Source organism: Diplotaxodon limnothrissa, linkage group LG1 (genome assembly GCF_057381915.1).
Source record: "Diplotaxodon limnothrissa isolate DT_005_m linkage group LG1, D_limnothrissa_male_GT1.1, whole genome shotgun sequence".
In the NCBI taxonomy this organism is placed as follows: Eukaryota; Metazoa; Chordata; class Actinopteri; order Cichliformes; family Cichlidae; genus Diplotaxodon; species Diplotaxodon limnothrissa.
Genome location: NC_140596.1, coordinates 32221444 through 32237204, shown reverse-complemented (window position 1 = coordinate 32237204; position 15761 = coordinate 32221444). Strand labels below are relative to the sequence as shown.

Below are 15761 nucleotides of genomic sequence, written 5' to 3'. Positions count from 1 at the left end.
GGAGAGAGAATGAGCCAAAAGGGCACAGCGCAGGTTAGAATGTGTGCAACGCAAATACACTGTGGGGAAGATGAAGTGGTTATATAAAACACAATTTACAACCTGAAGAGGTGATAAAGCGATAGATCTCTCAGCCCAATTCTACTTTTTCTACATAATCCATCATACAAAATGTAATCAAATGGAAAAGTCCCTTTTTAAAACTTGTTTTACTTTATGCATCAAGCAAAAATGTAATTATATGCAACATTCACTGACTGGAAGAAATTTGTTTAACATTTAAACCTATTTTCTGCACATTCCAGCACATAAATTTTTTTTTTTTTTTGTGTTTACACTCACTCTTTCAAATAGATGCAAGTAAAACACAGCAGAAAATAAATAAAGTCAAAGACTAGCAGTCCTTTTGCTCTATTTTCACCTGTAAAGCAGGAGTAGGGTAGGCGGAGGTTTACCCTGGTGCAGGTGTGCCGCAGCGGTCAGTGGAAGGATACGGCAGTTTCTCTGTGAATTTCCCATTATGTGGTAGCGCACTCGGAGCTTGCTTGGAAGTTTAGGGGGGGTTTTTCGCTGTAAAAAGAAGTTTTCTTCCCACGCACGATGGACGCTAATGTTTTTGTCACTTTTTATGGAATCAAACTCAAAGTAAGGTCAGTACTTCCACGCTTTAAACGCCGCATGCTCATACTCTCTCCAGTACTCGATATATGATCCACTGTTGATCTGCACACAGCTGTTGTCACAAACGTAGCACTCGCTTACCTCACTGTCATGAGACATTCTCGCAAAAAAATCACGGTTTTAGTAACGCAGTAACGCAGCGTTCCTACGGGAAAGTAACGGTAATCTAATTACCGTTTTTGCAATAGTAATCCCTTGCTTTACTCGTTACTCGAAAAAAGTAATCTGATTACAGTTACTGCCCATCTCTGCCCAGGACATCCATCAAAAATGAGCCAAAGTCAGGTTTTCCAGAGCATTTCTTTTGACTCCAGAAGAACTTGCTTCCCCTAGAATATGAGCTTAAATCAAAGCGTTACACTGCATTTCGAAAAGGGTTTATAGGGAGATGCTGTCCTTCTGAAGAATCGGTTTACGTTTTGTCTGTGCCTCGGGACAGATTGCTCAATATTGTAGGCAACCTTCTTCTCAAGCGCGAAAGCCAGCAACCAGGACACGCAGGTCTCACATTTAAAGCTGCTGACGGAGTTTTTCTTGTGTCCAGGGAAGCAGTGATGACATATGTTAATTATTAAAGCGGGTGGCAAGCCCCTTTAAGTGACTAATCTCTGTCCTTAGCTGAGGCAAATCAAATACAGCCCCAGCTCTTTTCCATCCACTGCTTCTAATCAGTTCCTGATTAACACTTGGCAAACTTGGCAAACGAGTAGACAATCAATGCCACTCTCAGAAAGCAGCGAAGCAGTGGAATCAAGGTTTTGAAGGATGATACTTTAACAGCTTCAATCATGGCATTAGGCGTTAATACAAGATGCTGCACAATGAAATTCAACTGATATATAGGCATTCCTCTGGTGCCTGGTTTCAGCGTTGATGTTCTAAAAAACCATGTGAAACTATTCTGATGTGCAGCTGAATATCTCTTAAAGCCTTTTGCCTGCAGCTATTGACAGCAAACAGAAGCATTTTTCTGAAGCTGTCATCCAGTGCCTTCAATCTGTCCTTAACAGTTTTACATCACAGAACTATTCTGATCCTTTTTCCTGAGGTCTTATCACCTTTTAGCTGCTGCATTTCCTTCACTATAGTTCAGAAAGCCTGCTGTGTCTAAACAGAGTGCACACAGTGTTCGCACTGACGTCACGCCTTTGCCATTGTGACTCATCACAATCAAACAGATAATGATGAAAAAATAATAACTTCTCTGGAGCACTGACTCTGAGCCTCACAGGTGGATACTGTAGTCGAGGTTGGGTTATTGAAATGCTGCATGCACAGCACCAGCAGCATCAACAAAGAAAAGCTTTCAGGTCAGCATTGTGGCAGCAAAAGAGAGCAGCACAAATGCCTTTTATATGTGCTTCGGTGAGAGGTGCATGTGCAGGCTGACTGCTGCGGCTATTATAAGTTGGTCTTGTTTGCTGAGGCTTTGACTCTTTTGTTTATTTTAAAAAAGTCATTAATTATTTAAATGACAAAAGTTGCAAAGAACACAGCTAATTTAGCCATGTCTGTATAATACTAAGCTTTGGCATCCCAGTTACTCTGGTACGTTGGATTGTTTATTCTAAGATTCAGCCGTAGGATAGCTCATTTTATGTGTTCCAGACAGGAACAGCCAGTGACAGACTGCAGCAAGAATTTCAAATTTAAAAAAAAAATGCTGAGGCAATGATTGATACAAACCCCTGGTAGAAATTGTGCTGAGAATTTTAAAATCTGAACACACCATCCATCCATCTATCTATATAATACTTTTTGCTTCAAACTGCCTTATATCTGTGATCACACTAATTTAAAAAGGTGCTGGAAACAAATCACAGAGCTGCTGCAGATTTGCTGGCTTCACCTCCATGATACCAACCTGATGCGACTTGAATCCATCCCATTGAGAACTGGTGACAGTGGAGGCCATCTGAGTACAGTGAACTCATTGTGATGTTCAAGAAACCAGTTTAAAATGATTTGAGCTTTGTTATTGTGCTGGAAGCAGCCATCGGAAAATGGGTACCCTGTGGTCAGTAAGGACATGGTACTCAGGTAGGCTGTGGCATTTAAACGATGCTCAGTTGGTACTAAAGTGTTAAAGAAAATATCACCATCACAAACCTAATCCGTCAATACAGGCAGGTTGAATTTTATGATTTCATGTTGTTTACAACAATTTCTGAACTTACCATTCGAAAGTTACAGCAGAAATCGAGACTCATCCAATTGCTGAATGTTTTTCTAATCTTCTGTTGTCAAGGTTTGTTGAGCCTGTGTGAATTGTGGCCTCAGTTTCCTGTTCTGATCTGACAGGAGTGACCGGGTGGGTGCTGCGGCCCAGCGGATCAGCAGTAAACCAGTAATTTGTGACATACTCACACCAGTCTTTCTAGCACCAACAAGCATGCCGCATCCAAAGTCACTTTAATCACATTATACCTCATTCTGATGCTCGTGTTGAAATCCAGCAGGCTGTCTTCATCATGTCGACATGATTACCCATATAAACATTGCTGCTGTCATGTGATTGGCTGAATAGATATTGACGGTAACAATCTTTATTCATTAAAAAAAGGTGACATCTTTTAGGGACAGATTCCTCCATACTCTAGGGCAAGGGTTGGCAACCTTTAACACCCAAAAAGCCATTTGGACCCAGTTTCCATGGAAAAGAAAACACTGGGAGCCACACATACTTTTTTGCATGTAAAATGAAGACAACACTGTACATATATGTATGTTATCTTACTTTTCTCCATACTTGGCCTACCTGGGGTTGAAAGGTATTTTAAATGACACATTTTTTAATTTCATTCAAACTGTGAGTCTTTGGAACAAAACTCCTTTACATTGTGTGCTTTTTATTCGTACTGTTGGATTTCCATTTCCATTATAATCATGTCTTGAAAAAGAGTTGTTTAGTGTGACTTTTGGAATTGATTGGGGGAGGTAAGCTGCACAAATTTGCCCAAACTAATTTGCATCTTAAAAATATTTTTAATCTGACAACCAGCCAGATTGGGCAATTTTCATGTTTTTTCAGCATAGCCCAAATGAGTTTTTCTAAACAAGCCTAGTAATGTCACACTTTGTGCCACTGTGATTTTTCCAACAAAATAAACTCTCACACTATCAGAGCGCACACCCAGCTCTATATGTTGTCCTAAAGAGCCAGTGAAGCCTTTGTAATATCACAGATGTTCACCTGAGGCTAACAGTGCTCAGAGGGATTGTAAACCTTTGCAAGAAGCCTTTTTGGATTTTATGATAAAACCCCTCAACTGACACTGTTTTATCAGACACGAGGTGAAATACTCTCTACAGATAAGTAACCACACTTAGTTTCTATTTTTCAATCCATAACACCAGAACCACTGATGTAGGCATTGCATGTACCTAAGACATTAGGCTAGCTCTTACTGTGCTGCATCTTAAGAAAATAAATATATAATCTGAGGCAATAAAATATACCTAGGAGTCCAACTTCAAGTAGGCTTGAACTTGTTGAATTAACAGGAAGGAAAAATGTAGTTCAACTGAGAGGTGAAACTGAAATTAGAATCCCTCTGACGTGCAGGCATGACTTGAAGCATAAAAATGATGCACCGATAGAGCAGGAAAAAAACTAGGTTTAAAGACGTAAAAACACATACGCAATCAGTCACGTTGACTTTCAGATTCTTTTGCCCCGTCTTTTACCTCAGAGTAGAAACACGCTGTCCTGTTATGTAAACTCTGATGAAACCAGGTTTCTTCAGTGTAAAAAGAATTCTTGAGGAGACTGACATATTCTGAGACTATCCTTCCACTGGGACCATTTGTACATAGTTCAGACAAATATTCTGTTCATCCTCTCATTCAGATAGGATACTTCCTAAACTTTTTCCTATGGCTCAGCTTTCTGACTTTCATCTGCCTGCAAACACAAGTAAACACACTCTAGGCAGGTGCCAGAGAAAGGGTTCAAGGTCACCAATACAGACAGGCACCCTAAAGAGGTATTGCTATAGTGCAGAGCCCCTAGACTTAACCCTAGACCTTTTGTTAAAATCCCCATCCTGCCATACTTGTGGATGTTGATAATGTTGGTAGTGGTTTATGAATGTAATACATGGAGACCCTATTTACAAATCAAAAAACACTTCATCTTTTTTGCTTGTTTTTAGGAATAAAACTCCTCATTATGTTAATTTTGTCCTTATTAGAATCCTCAATTATAAAGCACCGTGATATAAATGCAACATTCTTCATCATATCGGGTTTCAATTACAAGTTGACGAGATTTAAGTATATTTTTGCCTTTTGCCTGATTGCAATTCAAATTACCTATAATAACCATGTTTGGAATTCCTCAACATCATCTGCAGTAATCAAACTGCATATTCCCCCGCTGCACTTATTCCGCACTCCACAAACAAATGTCTTGTCGGTTTGCCGATCATCTCAATTTGTCTCTCATATAAACATCGCCCTGACGTGGGTGTATTTTAGTAACTTGATTAGCCAGGGGTGTTTACTTAATTGCATTACTGCAGTTGGCATGAAATGAAAATTTCTCACGCTTGAAATGTATTCTGACAGCGGTGTGGCATTTTGATATCTTGACAAGCTAAATTGTTTTGATGGCTGATGCCAGAACAGTAATGATGTGGAAAAAGTGGAGCTATCACACGTTAAACAGGGTTTCAGTGGGTTTCATGTACCGTAGATTCCTTTACTGCATGAACGGTTGCTCTTTAGCTGTATATGAAGTACGGTAGATTGTTTACAAGCAGATACATTTTCTCTCTCCCTCCCCGTATCAAGTTATTTCCCAATTTTTCACGTTAAGGCGAACAAAACTGGAACATGGCCAAGAAGACGAGACACTGATGTGAGAGCGCCTGACAGCAGAAACAGGTGCTGGATCTCATGAGAAATGATGCGTGTCAGCAAAATTTACCACGATCCATTCTCTCGCTGGAAAAACTAGATATTAATTTCAAACCCAACCAACAAGATGAAAGGTGTTTCACTTCATTGTTCACAGAGGCATGAAAGTTCACTTAGGATTATTTAATAATGCTTTGCTTTAACCCATCTATTTAGCACATGAATGATTTACAACACAATATATTGCAGCTATGGGTACATAGGAAATGTGTTCAGCAAATTTGTATGGACCATCTGTTCTCTGTAGTCTTTAGAGGCTTGTAAAACAACCCTTAACCGTAGGCCTCCCTCTTAATGACACATTGTGATGCTGATTGCACCTATGCATTCATTCATTAAAAGAAGTATTTTAAGTCGCTTATTTTTTTTTGAGTTGCTATAAACCTCTCCAATAACATTCGATTAACTTGAGTAAGCACAAAAACACCCCCTCTTTATTTTTTAATAAGAGAAAGGTAGGACTGGGTAGCACTATAATTCCTTTTCTTTGGATATGTATGAATAACATGGCATTGCTACTAATTGATTACACTGATGATTCTCTCCTGTATCTGTGCTAACATGAAGCTCAACCCAGCAACCCACTACACTCATGGTGTCACAGCTTTGCATTCTTAACAAAAACCAAAAACAAAGGAGTTTCCATGACAAACTCTCTCTGGCATGTACAGCGATAAGAAAAAAGCATTTTGTACTTTTAAGTGGAGCCTGACTTGTTCCTCAAAAATAGTTCAATCAACTGAAAAAGGCCAAAAGACTAAACCATCCTATGAACTGAAACATAAAAACATAAACCAAAAGTACAACTTACATTTTAAAACTTAACACATTGCAGACTGACAGTAACAGCCTATTTAGTCCATCACAGGCATGATTGAAATTAGGGCAGTTGCCAATGTCTACGTTTACTACTTTGCTTGGCTACTGTGACAAACTGCACCCCATTCGCACACTGTCAGGGAATCTTTCTGGCAGCTTAATGGTTAATAAATAAATGATTGGTTTCCAGATTTTGTATTTTTTTTTTATTTTTTGATGTGTGCACTATTCCTCTGCAGGTCTCAACTACAGCCTGGTTTCCTAAATTGACACTCGTTCATGAAAGCTTTGAGAATATCTGACTTCCTCTGTCATCTGTTGTCTGATTAACTTCAGGATTTAAGTTTGGCATGACTTCATTTGGTAGTTAGCCCTGGGATCAATGGGAATAACACTGGTTTTTAAGCTATTTGATTGTAATCCAGTAAATATAGGAAAATTCTACCATCATTACCAAACCATGGAAAATGTTTAAGAGAATCCATCTCATTACTGTTTTTATATGCCAGTTTATTTTACTGTCAAAATAAAATGAAATGTAAGCTAAGTGGTTATGTACATTTATAAATGTAAATATGTACAACGGACATCAAAGTTTGACTGGAAATCAGTCAGTCAAGATCCACTGATTGAATCTATTCCAGTGATTTTAGTTATATCTCATAGTACCACATTTTTTTATTAGGTCTGATTGGATCTGTTCATTTGCATAAGGAAAAGGCATGAATTAATATTTATAAAGGATATTTAATATTACATGTTTTGTACATCAAGACTTCTTTTTTTCTACATCAGTGGCTCATGATTTAGCTGCTTGTTTCCAAACCATTAACTAATTGTTTGTCTGAGATTAACAGTCGCAAAAACATGTGGCCAGTATTTCATATTAAGCTTTTCGATGTTACAGTACAACAAGAAACAGGGACACTATTATATTTTAATGTTATATTTTAATGGCCAATACCCTTTTGGTGTAGTGGGTAAGCCTGGCCATAGCTCTTTGTGACTTCCTTTTTACGATTGCATTAGCTCACCTTGACGGGTCCCAAAGTGCACAAGCGAATATGTAATTACTGCTACCCATGACAGACACCTACTGAGGAAATATCTCATCTTGCTCTTACCTCATGAGTACCAACGTGTAGAGCTGAGGACACAAATGATCCTGACAGGATGAGCTACACTCTAGAATGATGCTCATGTTATGATGAAGCCACAGCAGAACAAAGCCCAAATCGCTTGCTTTTTATGCCGCTTATCGGCTTTTTTGATTTTACGAGAAGGCTGAACAAGACTCCTAAGAAGAGGCTTCATGCAGTCACCAAACATTACAGTAAATGACAATGAATGAAAGCTTTGTGATTCTGACAGCAGAAATACGTTTCTCAAATCCACTGGTGTTGCAGTTTTGTAATCGGGCATAATTACACAAGAAATTTGCTTGAATTCAATTTATTTTCCACAGATAACAGAAAAACAACTAAATGGAGAATTATGAATGAGGAAAGCAGTTCATATTAATGAAGTCTATAAAAAACAATCTGTTTATACCGTAAACAACTTAAAAAGCAAATTTTTAGTAGTGCAACTTTTTCATTGCTGAATTATGCAATCATCTAAATGCAGATCAGATTTGCATGATTTATATTTTTAGTGACAACATAAAGGCTTTAGTTATTTAAGTTCAGAGGATTTTAATAGAACATAACTGAATAAACAATAGTAGCACTTGTAGAGCTGTGTATTATATCATATGATTAGCAGTTCACCAAACTGCCTGTTTATTCCTCACCTTACTGAGAGCTGTGAAGTTTGTTGTTGTCATTGTTGTTGTTTTTTTTTGTCTGAACTTTCATTGTTAATCCCTCTAAGAGTATGGCTTCACAAGACAAGTTGCCTTTAATGGTCTTAAGAGATATACTCTTGACTTAAAGTTCTCACTATTATGTTAATTTTCCTTTCTCTCAACCCCTCAATTTAAATCTAAACTCCTAATGTCACTATTGTCGCATTTTCTTAGCAGAAGCAGACGGAGCACGCCGAGGTGAAATCATTCCAGCTGAAAAGTGAATATGATAAGTGTTCCTAAAAAAAGAACATCACAGGCTGATGACACAGAGCAGTTTAAGAGTATCTGAGAGCAGAGTTCTTCTTTTCATTTTAACTCATATATGTCAAAATGAAACATTTTTGCTACAGGGCCTTTGTTGCAGACTGTGTTTGAACTCAAAAATCCCAGCAGATGCAGAAGTCTGCTGGGTATCAGTGTTGGTGTCAAGCAGATATTGGATTTGAATCTTAAATCAAAGAGCATTCTTACTTCATAGATATGTCTATTTGATTGATTTCATTTCAGCCGCTCACACAGTAAAGGAGTCTGTGTGTGTCTCTGCACTCACAACCAAATATTGATATGTGGTGGTTTCATTCTGCAGTGGACGGCTGTAAAACCAATACAACTGTACAATCTACTGCAGTGTACAGGAAACTAATGTAATAAGCTTTCTAAATCAGTGTACACAAACAGCTTTTTCATTATTGATTGGTTAGGACGAGAGGTCCTATCAATATAGTTGTGCAACAGCTTTATATGGACCCTGGGGGTAACTTATCAAGAACCCGGAGGAGGAACGGCCAATAATTTGAATCACTTGTATTGACCTTTTCAGTGTTACCACTTTCCAGTGGTTGGTTTCCAAGTATTTACTCTATTACTTGCACTTTGGTTGAGACCTTTTAACTAGGGGTGGGTTTTTATAATCGATTCATCGATTAAAATCGATTCTGGCTTGGATAACGTAAAATCGATTCATTAAAATCCTGAATCGATTTTTTTAATATAAATTTATTTTGCCCGAAATGCCAGAATCTCTGGTGACATCTCACAAAATTTCAAGAACCACCAAACAGTTAAGACAGTAAATGAGAGCAGGTACACGGATTCTGCACATAGACTTAAACACACAGCGCGACCTGCGGATCAGAATCAGTTAGATGTCGCCTTTCTCACGGTCGGGGCTGAAAGCCGACAGCTCGCTGATTCTGATCTGTCGGCGGGTCCACGCTTTGTGTTCACGCCCTTTATGAGCCGATTCTAAAGCTGTTAGTTTGATCTCTCTCCAAACAATATTGACCGAACCAGCAGCAAAAGAAGATCCAAACGCTTCACATAAACATCGTCATGTATTCACTCTGACTTTTACTGTTTTGCTTCCACCGCGATGCACAGCTCTCTCTCTCTCTCTCTCTCTCTCTGTACTTCAAGAACAGTTTCCCTTTCTTCATTATTCGCTTGCTTGTTACGCACAAGTCTACTGTTGTTTACAGCGCTGTCAGCCGCTGTTTTTTTCCCTTTTACATTCTTCCGAAAAGAAAACCTCATTTCTGCTGTTCAATACTGAACAAATTTAAACTTTTTAAAATTATTCAAAATGCAAAACGCTGTGTCTCTAATAAAACCGCTGTAACATCAGAGGTAGTGTTCATATGTTGATTAATGGTTTTCTTTCGTTTTTGATGTACTGCAGAATATTTTATAAAATCCCAGGCCAGGAAAATCACCTTCATGTTTTTCTGTGTTTTATCTTCAGCTACTTTGACACAAAGGCATCTGCTGTGACGCTCACACCTGTGATAAAGTCTTGCGTGTGTCAGCTTCCTTTTTATTGATACAAAAATATGTAAATGTACTGATCTGAATTATAATATTTCTGACTGTCAAAATTTCCCAGATTTAAATCGAATCGAATCGAATTAAATCGAATTAAATCGAATCGTGGATCGAATCGATTCGGGACCTTGTGAATCGGAATTGAATCGATTCTAGAAATCAGTGACGATACCCAGCCCTACTTTTAACACCCGTTTCGCATGTCTGGAGATTAAAGTCTACAAACTGTTGCTTACAAACACCTCACATTATTCTCGATGCCTCCAACTTGAAGGTTCTTCCTGATCAGCAGCTTGCAGGTATGGTTTAAATTATGTGTGCTGAACTCACCGCTGGGACATATTGGAAATTGTGTTTGATAGGGGCCCCTTGTTTTGTTGATTTTTTGATACTGGGCTTGTGAATGACAAATAGAGAAAGACTGATTCTGGGGTCTTGAAGCTGCTGCTATAAATGATAAAAGGTTTGAAATGAAATTCTTTCAACTTGCCAAACGGATCCTGGAATTTCCACTTCCCCTTCAGCTCTCCATGCATGAATGTTATTGGTTGAACTGGCTTTCTCCTGATATTTCCTTGTTTAGGATACTTTGGAGAAGCAATACACTGTCCACACACCAGACGTCATTTAAATATGTGATTAACACTAAGCGCTTATTTTCTTGGCATATTATTGTGCTAACAAGCACTGGATTAACTGACTACACTTAAGAGGTGTGAGAGGCTCATTAGTCTTTATACTTAATTTAATGCAGAGACCTTTGTTGTTATGAGATTAGATTTTCTCTGCGGCTCAACTAATAATACAGCTACTGTGACGTATGATATTATTGGTAGCAGTATGCATCACATTGTACTTCTAATAGTGCTGCCAGTCTCCTGATCCCTAAACAAAATAGTGCAAGTGATCTGCTGTTTCTGTTGCTTTGTTGGTGCTTGTCCGATGGGGTAATTTTCCCGCGAGGTGATAAAAATGCCAAGAGGACAAGGCAGTAAACCCACATGGAGATAGTATAAAGCACCATACATCAATTTTCAGTACCACCACCCCACCCCGAGTCAGACTTATTTTTATTCCCTTTGACATTCTGAGCCACGCTGGGTCCACTGAAGTTAACCTCACAGGACCTTTTCATCATCCTTAGTAGCCAACAAAGTGAAACAAACGATGACCATTTCAGGTGAATGCAAGATGTGTGGGCTGTTGCAAGTAGCTTGCAGCTACATCACAGAGCTTTTTATCAGTGCTAAAGCAGGTGTAATAAAGCAGACCACTAAGCGTGACCATCCCTGTAGACGGGGATGGAGTTCATCAAAATGCACCTACTGCTGCACTCGGTTTAAGTTATGGTAACTGGAGGGCTTTGCATACGGGAGGAAAGACATTGTCTTGTACTCCCAGCAGCTTCCAGGATGTTATTATAGTGATGGAGGAGGTGTTTGTACGTCTGTACTCAATAACATTTCTGTTTGACATCATAACACAGTAAATTCTCCCCAAATAATAAACACCCCACAGTGTTTCTTTTGGGTGGAAAAAAAATCTATATTATAACAAGACATTTCAGACTTTTACACTATGTTCTCCTACAACTAAAAAACCTACTACTTGTTTAGGTACAGCTAACTAAAACGAGCAATGACCCTCTTGCACTGTGACAACGGCTCGGCAGCCCTTAATTGGATAAGTGGATGGATGGATGTCAAATATCTTGAAACTGCTTAAAGCTGTCATGTTCCCCGTGGATTCCCCATCCTTTGTTGTTGTTTCTAGTGTTATCTTATTCCCATTTCCTTGCTCGCTTGTCTCTGTCGTCATGATTAATGTTTGTCTTCACATTTCAGTGTCTTCATGTTTCTGTTACTTATTTTTCTTCTGGTCACATCATGTTTTTTTTGATAAATTTTGGTTTTACTTCCCATTTTTGTTCCTTTCCCTCCACTGTGACTGTGACTTTCATCTGCAGCCGTCTGTAACTCCTTTGCACCTGTACATATCTAATTACCATCTGCTTGTGCTCTGTGTGTTGTCCTTGTACTTTATTTTTTTCCTTTTCTTATTGGACTTTGATTCTTCATTTGATGGCCAATAGCAGCTCATTTTATCAGCTGTGCCTAATCTGGATTCTGTGTTTGGTCTTTCTAGACGCAGCACGTAACAAGAGTGTTTTTTATACTGGTGTTGGCCAGAGGGGCCGATGGCGCGATATGGCAGCCTCGCTTCTGTCAGTCTGCCCCAGGGCAGCTGTGGCTACAACCGTAGCTTGGCTCCACCAGTGTATGAATGTGAGAGTGAATGAATAGTGGTATTGTAAAGCGCTTTGGGTGCCTTGAAAAGCGCTATATAAATCCAATCCATTATTATTATTATTATTATGATTTAATGTTCAGTCAACAATGAGACTCAAGCTTGTTATAAGTAAAATCAGTAAGTATGCTACCCTGTAGGAAAGTGCATTATGCTCTGAGCACCAAACATGCATCTATCATTTGCTTTATGCAGGTTTTTTACCAACAGCAGCAGTGAAGCAAATTGTGCATTAACTAACAGGTTTGTTTCCAAGTTAGAAGACATTTTTCAATCTGGAAACTGGAGCTGAACTTCCACCTGGAGCCATTTCAGGTTTGTTTTGACCATCTATGCTTGATTAAGAGTTAAAGTAATGGTTTGTGTCAAAACAGGCCCTTTTATAAAATGTCTAAAAGCTCGATTTTCTAGATTACCACAGAGCTGAGTTCCATCCAGTATTAAAGTGACATCACACGGATGAAAGAATAACTAGATCATAAAAACAGCTTACACAAAAATGACTTATGCGGTCGTTTCCTGAGGGGGACTTTGTAATATTCAATTTTTTTTGTAATCATATTTTCCATTAGGGTACAGTTTCTACTATATAAAGATACAATAATACTTTTAGGTGTCCTGCGTCTGGCTGTTTAAAAAGCGAGAGAGTTCACCCTGTTAATGGCCACCCATTCTTTACTGTGAATGATTTCCCACAGTGCCCAAGCTCTGCAGAATCCCTAACATTTTTTTAAAACTTTGTTCTGTCGTTAATCACCTCCTGGGTAGACAAAACTGAATTATTTAGAGGTTGAATAATGGGGTACACTCAACATTAAGGAACACAGATACTAAGGTGAGGCGTGACACAAGACAACATTCATTAAAGGCTAAACAGAGTACCGCTGATTGGATGAAAGCCCAGAGGAACCTGCAAGTCCACAAGTATTCAGAGAATTAGAGTACCAGAGACAAACTGTGATGGAAATATGACACATTAAGCAATTCTATGATCGTGCCAGAATTATAGCAGCGAAGACATAAAAGCCAGAACAAAGTAGACGCAGGTCCAAGGTCTACGGCTGGAAACATCATCCGAATAAAAACACAAGGAAATATCAAAGTAGGTTGTTGTTTACCAAAATCTACAAAGAAATTACTACCAGGGTTGTCCTTGGCCTAAGTCTTTGGTGGTAGCGGTCTCTGTCCCAGCAGATGAATAATGTAATGGAAGCAGTTGTGAAATTTCCAGTAATTAATTACAAGGCTCTACAGTTTGCGTCCACTTCACTTGCCTGCTTCTCTTGATGATTAAATGATTAATGATTTCAATCGATGAAATCAAAGGCATAAAAGAAAAATACGAGCATAATTTTCTCATGAAAATGGTCCAACTTCAGCTTGCTTGAGGCGTTTTCTTAATTTTACATTACAATGAAAAAATGCTTTTATTTCTTTTGTTTAGGAACTGCTTGTAAGACGAACAGTCTCTGTGGCTTTCAATTATTGCTACGAGTAATGATAATTTATTGATTAAAAAAAAGCTGAATGAAATCAAGATTTTTATCTCCAGTAATGAAATAAAAATACTTTGTTGCATGTTACACAAAATATTTAAAGGGGGAACCATTAAATTATACAAAAGCAAATTGTTTTTATTGTTCACTGCAGTTTAATTTGCCCACTCATTTCTGTTCAATTTCTAATTGTAATTTTAGTTGTGATGACCAACATAAAGGAACTGCGATAAAAAGCGCTATATTTTAAAATATTTATCCATTGATTGCATTGACCCAGACTTACTCTGCAGTGTAATTCGCTGAGTAATCTCACTAATCTCATCAAGTCTGATTAAAACCCACTGTCAACATGACGTCTGTTATTCTCAGTTTGATGGATGTTTGTGGACAGAACGCAGAGAGTGTCGGTGCTTTCATCTGTGTCTTTACCGTTAAACAAGGCATAAATCAAGCTCTTTTACTGATTGTTAAAATTTCATACCTATTTCAAAAGCCAGCCCTCAAGCCCATAATTAAAACTAATATGTGAGGAATTTAACATATCCGTTCAATGCATTAATAAAACCTCAGCTGAAAATGTGAAGGGATTACAAATTCATATTAGCAGAGGGATGGCTCATCACCTTATTTACTCTTGTCTGACTTGTTTATTTACAACGAAATTCCTCCAAAATAGATGAGCAGAGATGAAATATGATTTATTAACAAGGAAAGGAAACTGTGACACAGACATCTCTCCAAAGGCGCGTGTGCACCAGCCCGAGCCCCATTGAGCCATTGTTTATGCAAAATGTCAGCTGACATACGCAGCACTGCTTGTATGAACTTCAAAACAACCTTGCTACTGAGCTGCATCATTTTGGATGCCAGCCCCACTTTGAAACATCGACAATCTCTCTGACATATGAAGGGCATGCAATGTATTGGAGAGTTTCTTCTACAGTCATTAATATCTTGCACAGGTGAGGAAAACCCATAAAATATAACACGATGAGAGTAATAGTGGCAACTTACCTCATCCTGGTAGATGAAGAAAAGCATGATAGACAGAATTTCCAGGAAGAAGATGAGCAGGAGCAGGATAAAGAACTGTGGAGACACAAAGTGGAGAGTGAAGACAAATGAGTCATTGAACTCATCATTTATCAGTACAGTACAGAAGGACAACAAAGGAGGATAATAGGAGTCTTTATGTGGAGACTAAATGAATTGGACAATAAAAAGAAGAGAAAACCAGCGTGTTTGAGAGAAAAGTAAGGAAAGCAAGAAATGAGCAGAGACTGTCAAGGAAAGAAGAGTCAGCCAAATAGGAGCGATTGAAGCCTTTATGTTTCTAACTGACAGGTCAAGAGTACAGAGAGAGGCAGAACGAGAAGGAGATGGGCTATCAGTAGCACAGCTTGGGAGAGGTGATATACAGTTTTCTTCTACTTTTAAATTTGTTAGAAGAGCCCCATTTTATTCCTCACCAGTCCCTGCCATCCTCTCCTCTCTATAGAGGCCAGGCGTAGCTGCTTGATGGGCGATACATCTTCTTCCTGCGGGTCCATTTGAGTGCTTAAAACAGTTACGAGCTCATCCATCACCTACTCTGCTAGGACATGGCTCTGTCTCTCACACATGGAAGTGAGTGTCTGAAACGCTGAGGAGTGAAACATTTTGAGAGGCAACTGTACAATGATCCTGAAGGTCATAAAACTATCTCAATGAAACGGCACCACGATTATCGGCTGATCTCTGGGGACAAATACATGTACACACGTCAGCGTTATGCAGCAATTGAAGATTGAGACTGGTCGAGCTATTCTAGCTGGCAGGCTGGCTTAAAGGTTGCAGGCAGTCAGCTTCCCTGCCCACCCTTTTAA

The 15761-nt window shown here is 38.8% G+C and overlaps 1 protein-coding gene across 2 annotated transcripts in view; it reads right to left on the bottom strand.

The window, feature by feature from the left end:
• The window catches only part of tspan4a (tetraspanin 4a), a 180753-nt gene that overhangs the window by 28556 nt on the left and 136436 nt on the right, over nucleotides 1-15761 (bottom strand). For both annotated transcript variants that reach the window (XM_085357304.1, XM_085357296.1), the window contains one exon: nucleotides 14911-14985. In XM_085357304.1, the coding sequence (XP_085213430.1) occupies nucleotides 14911-14985 (75 nt within the window). The remainder of the gene's footprint in view (nucleotides 1-14910; nucleotides 14986-15761) is intronic.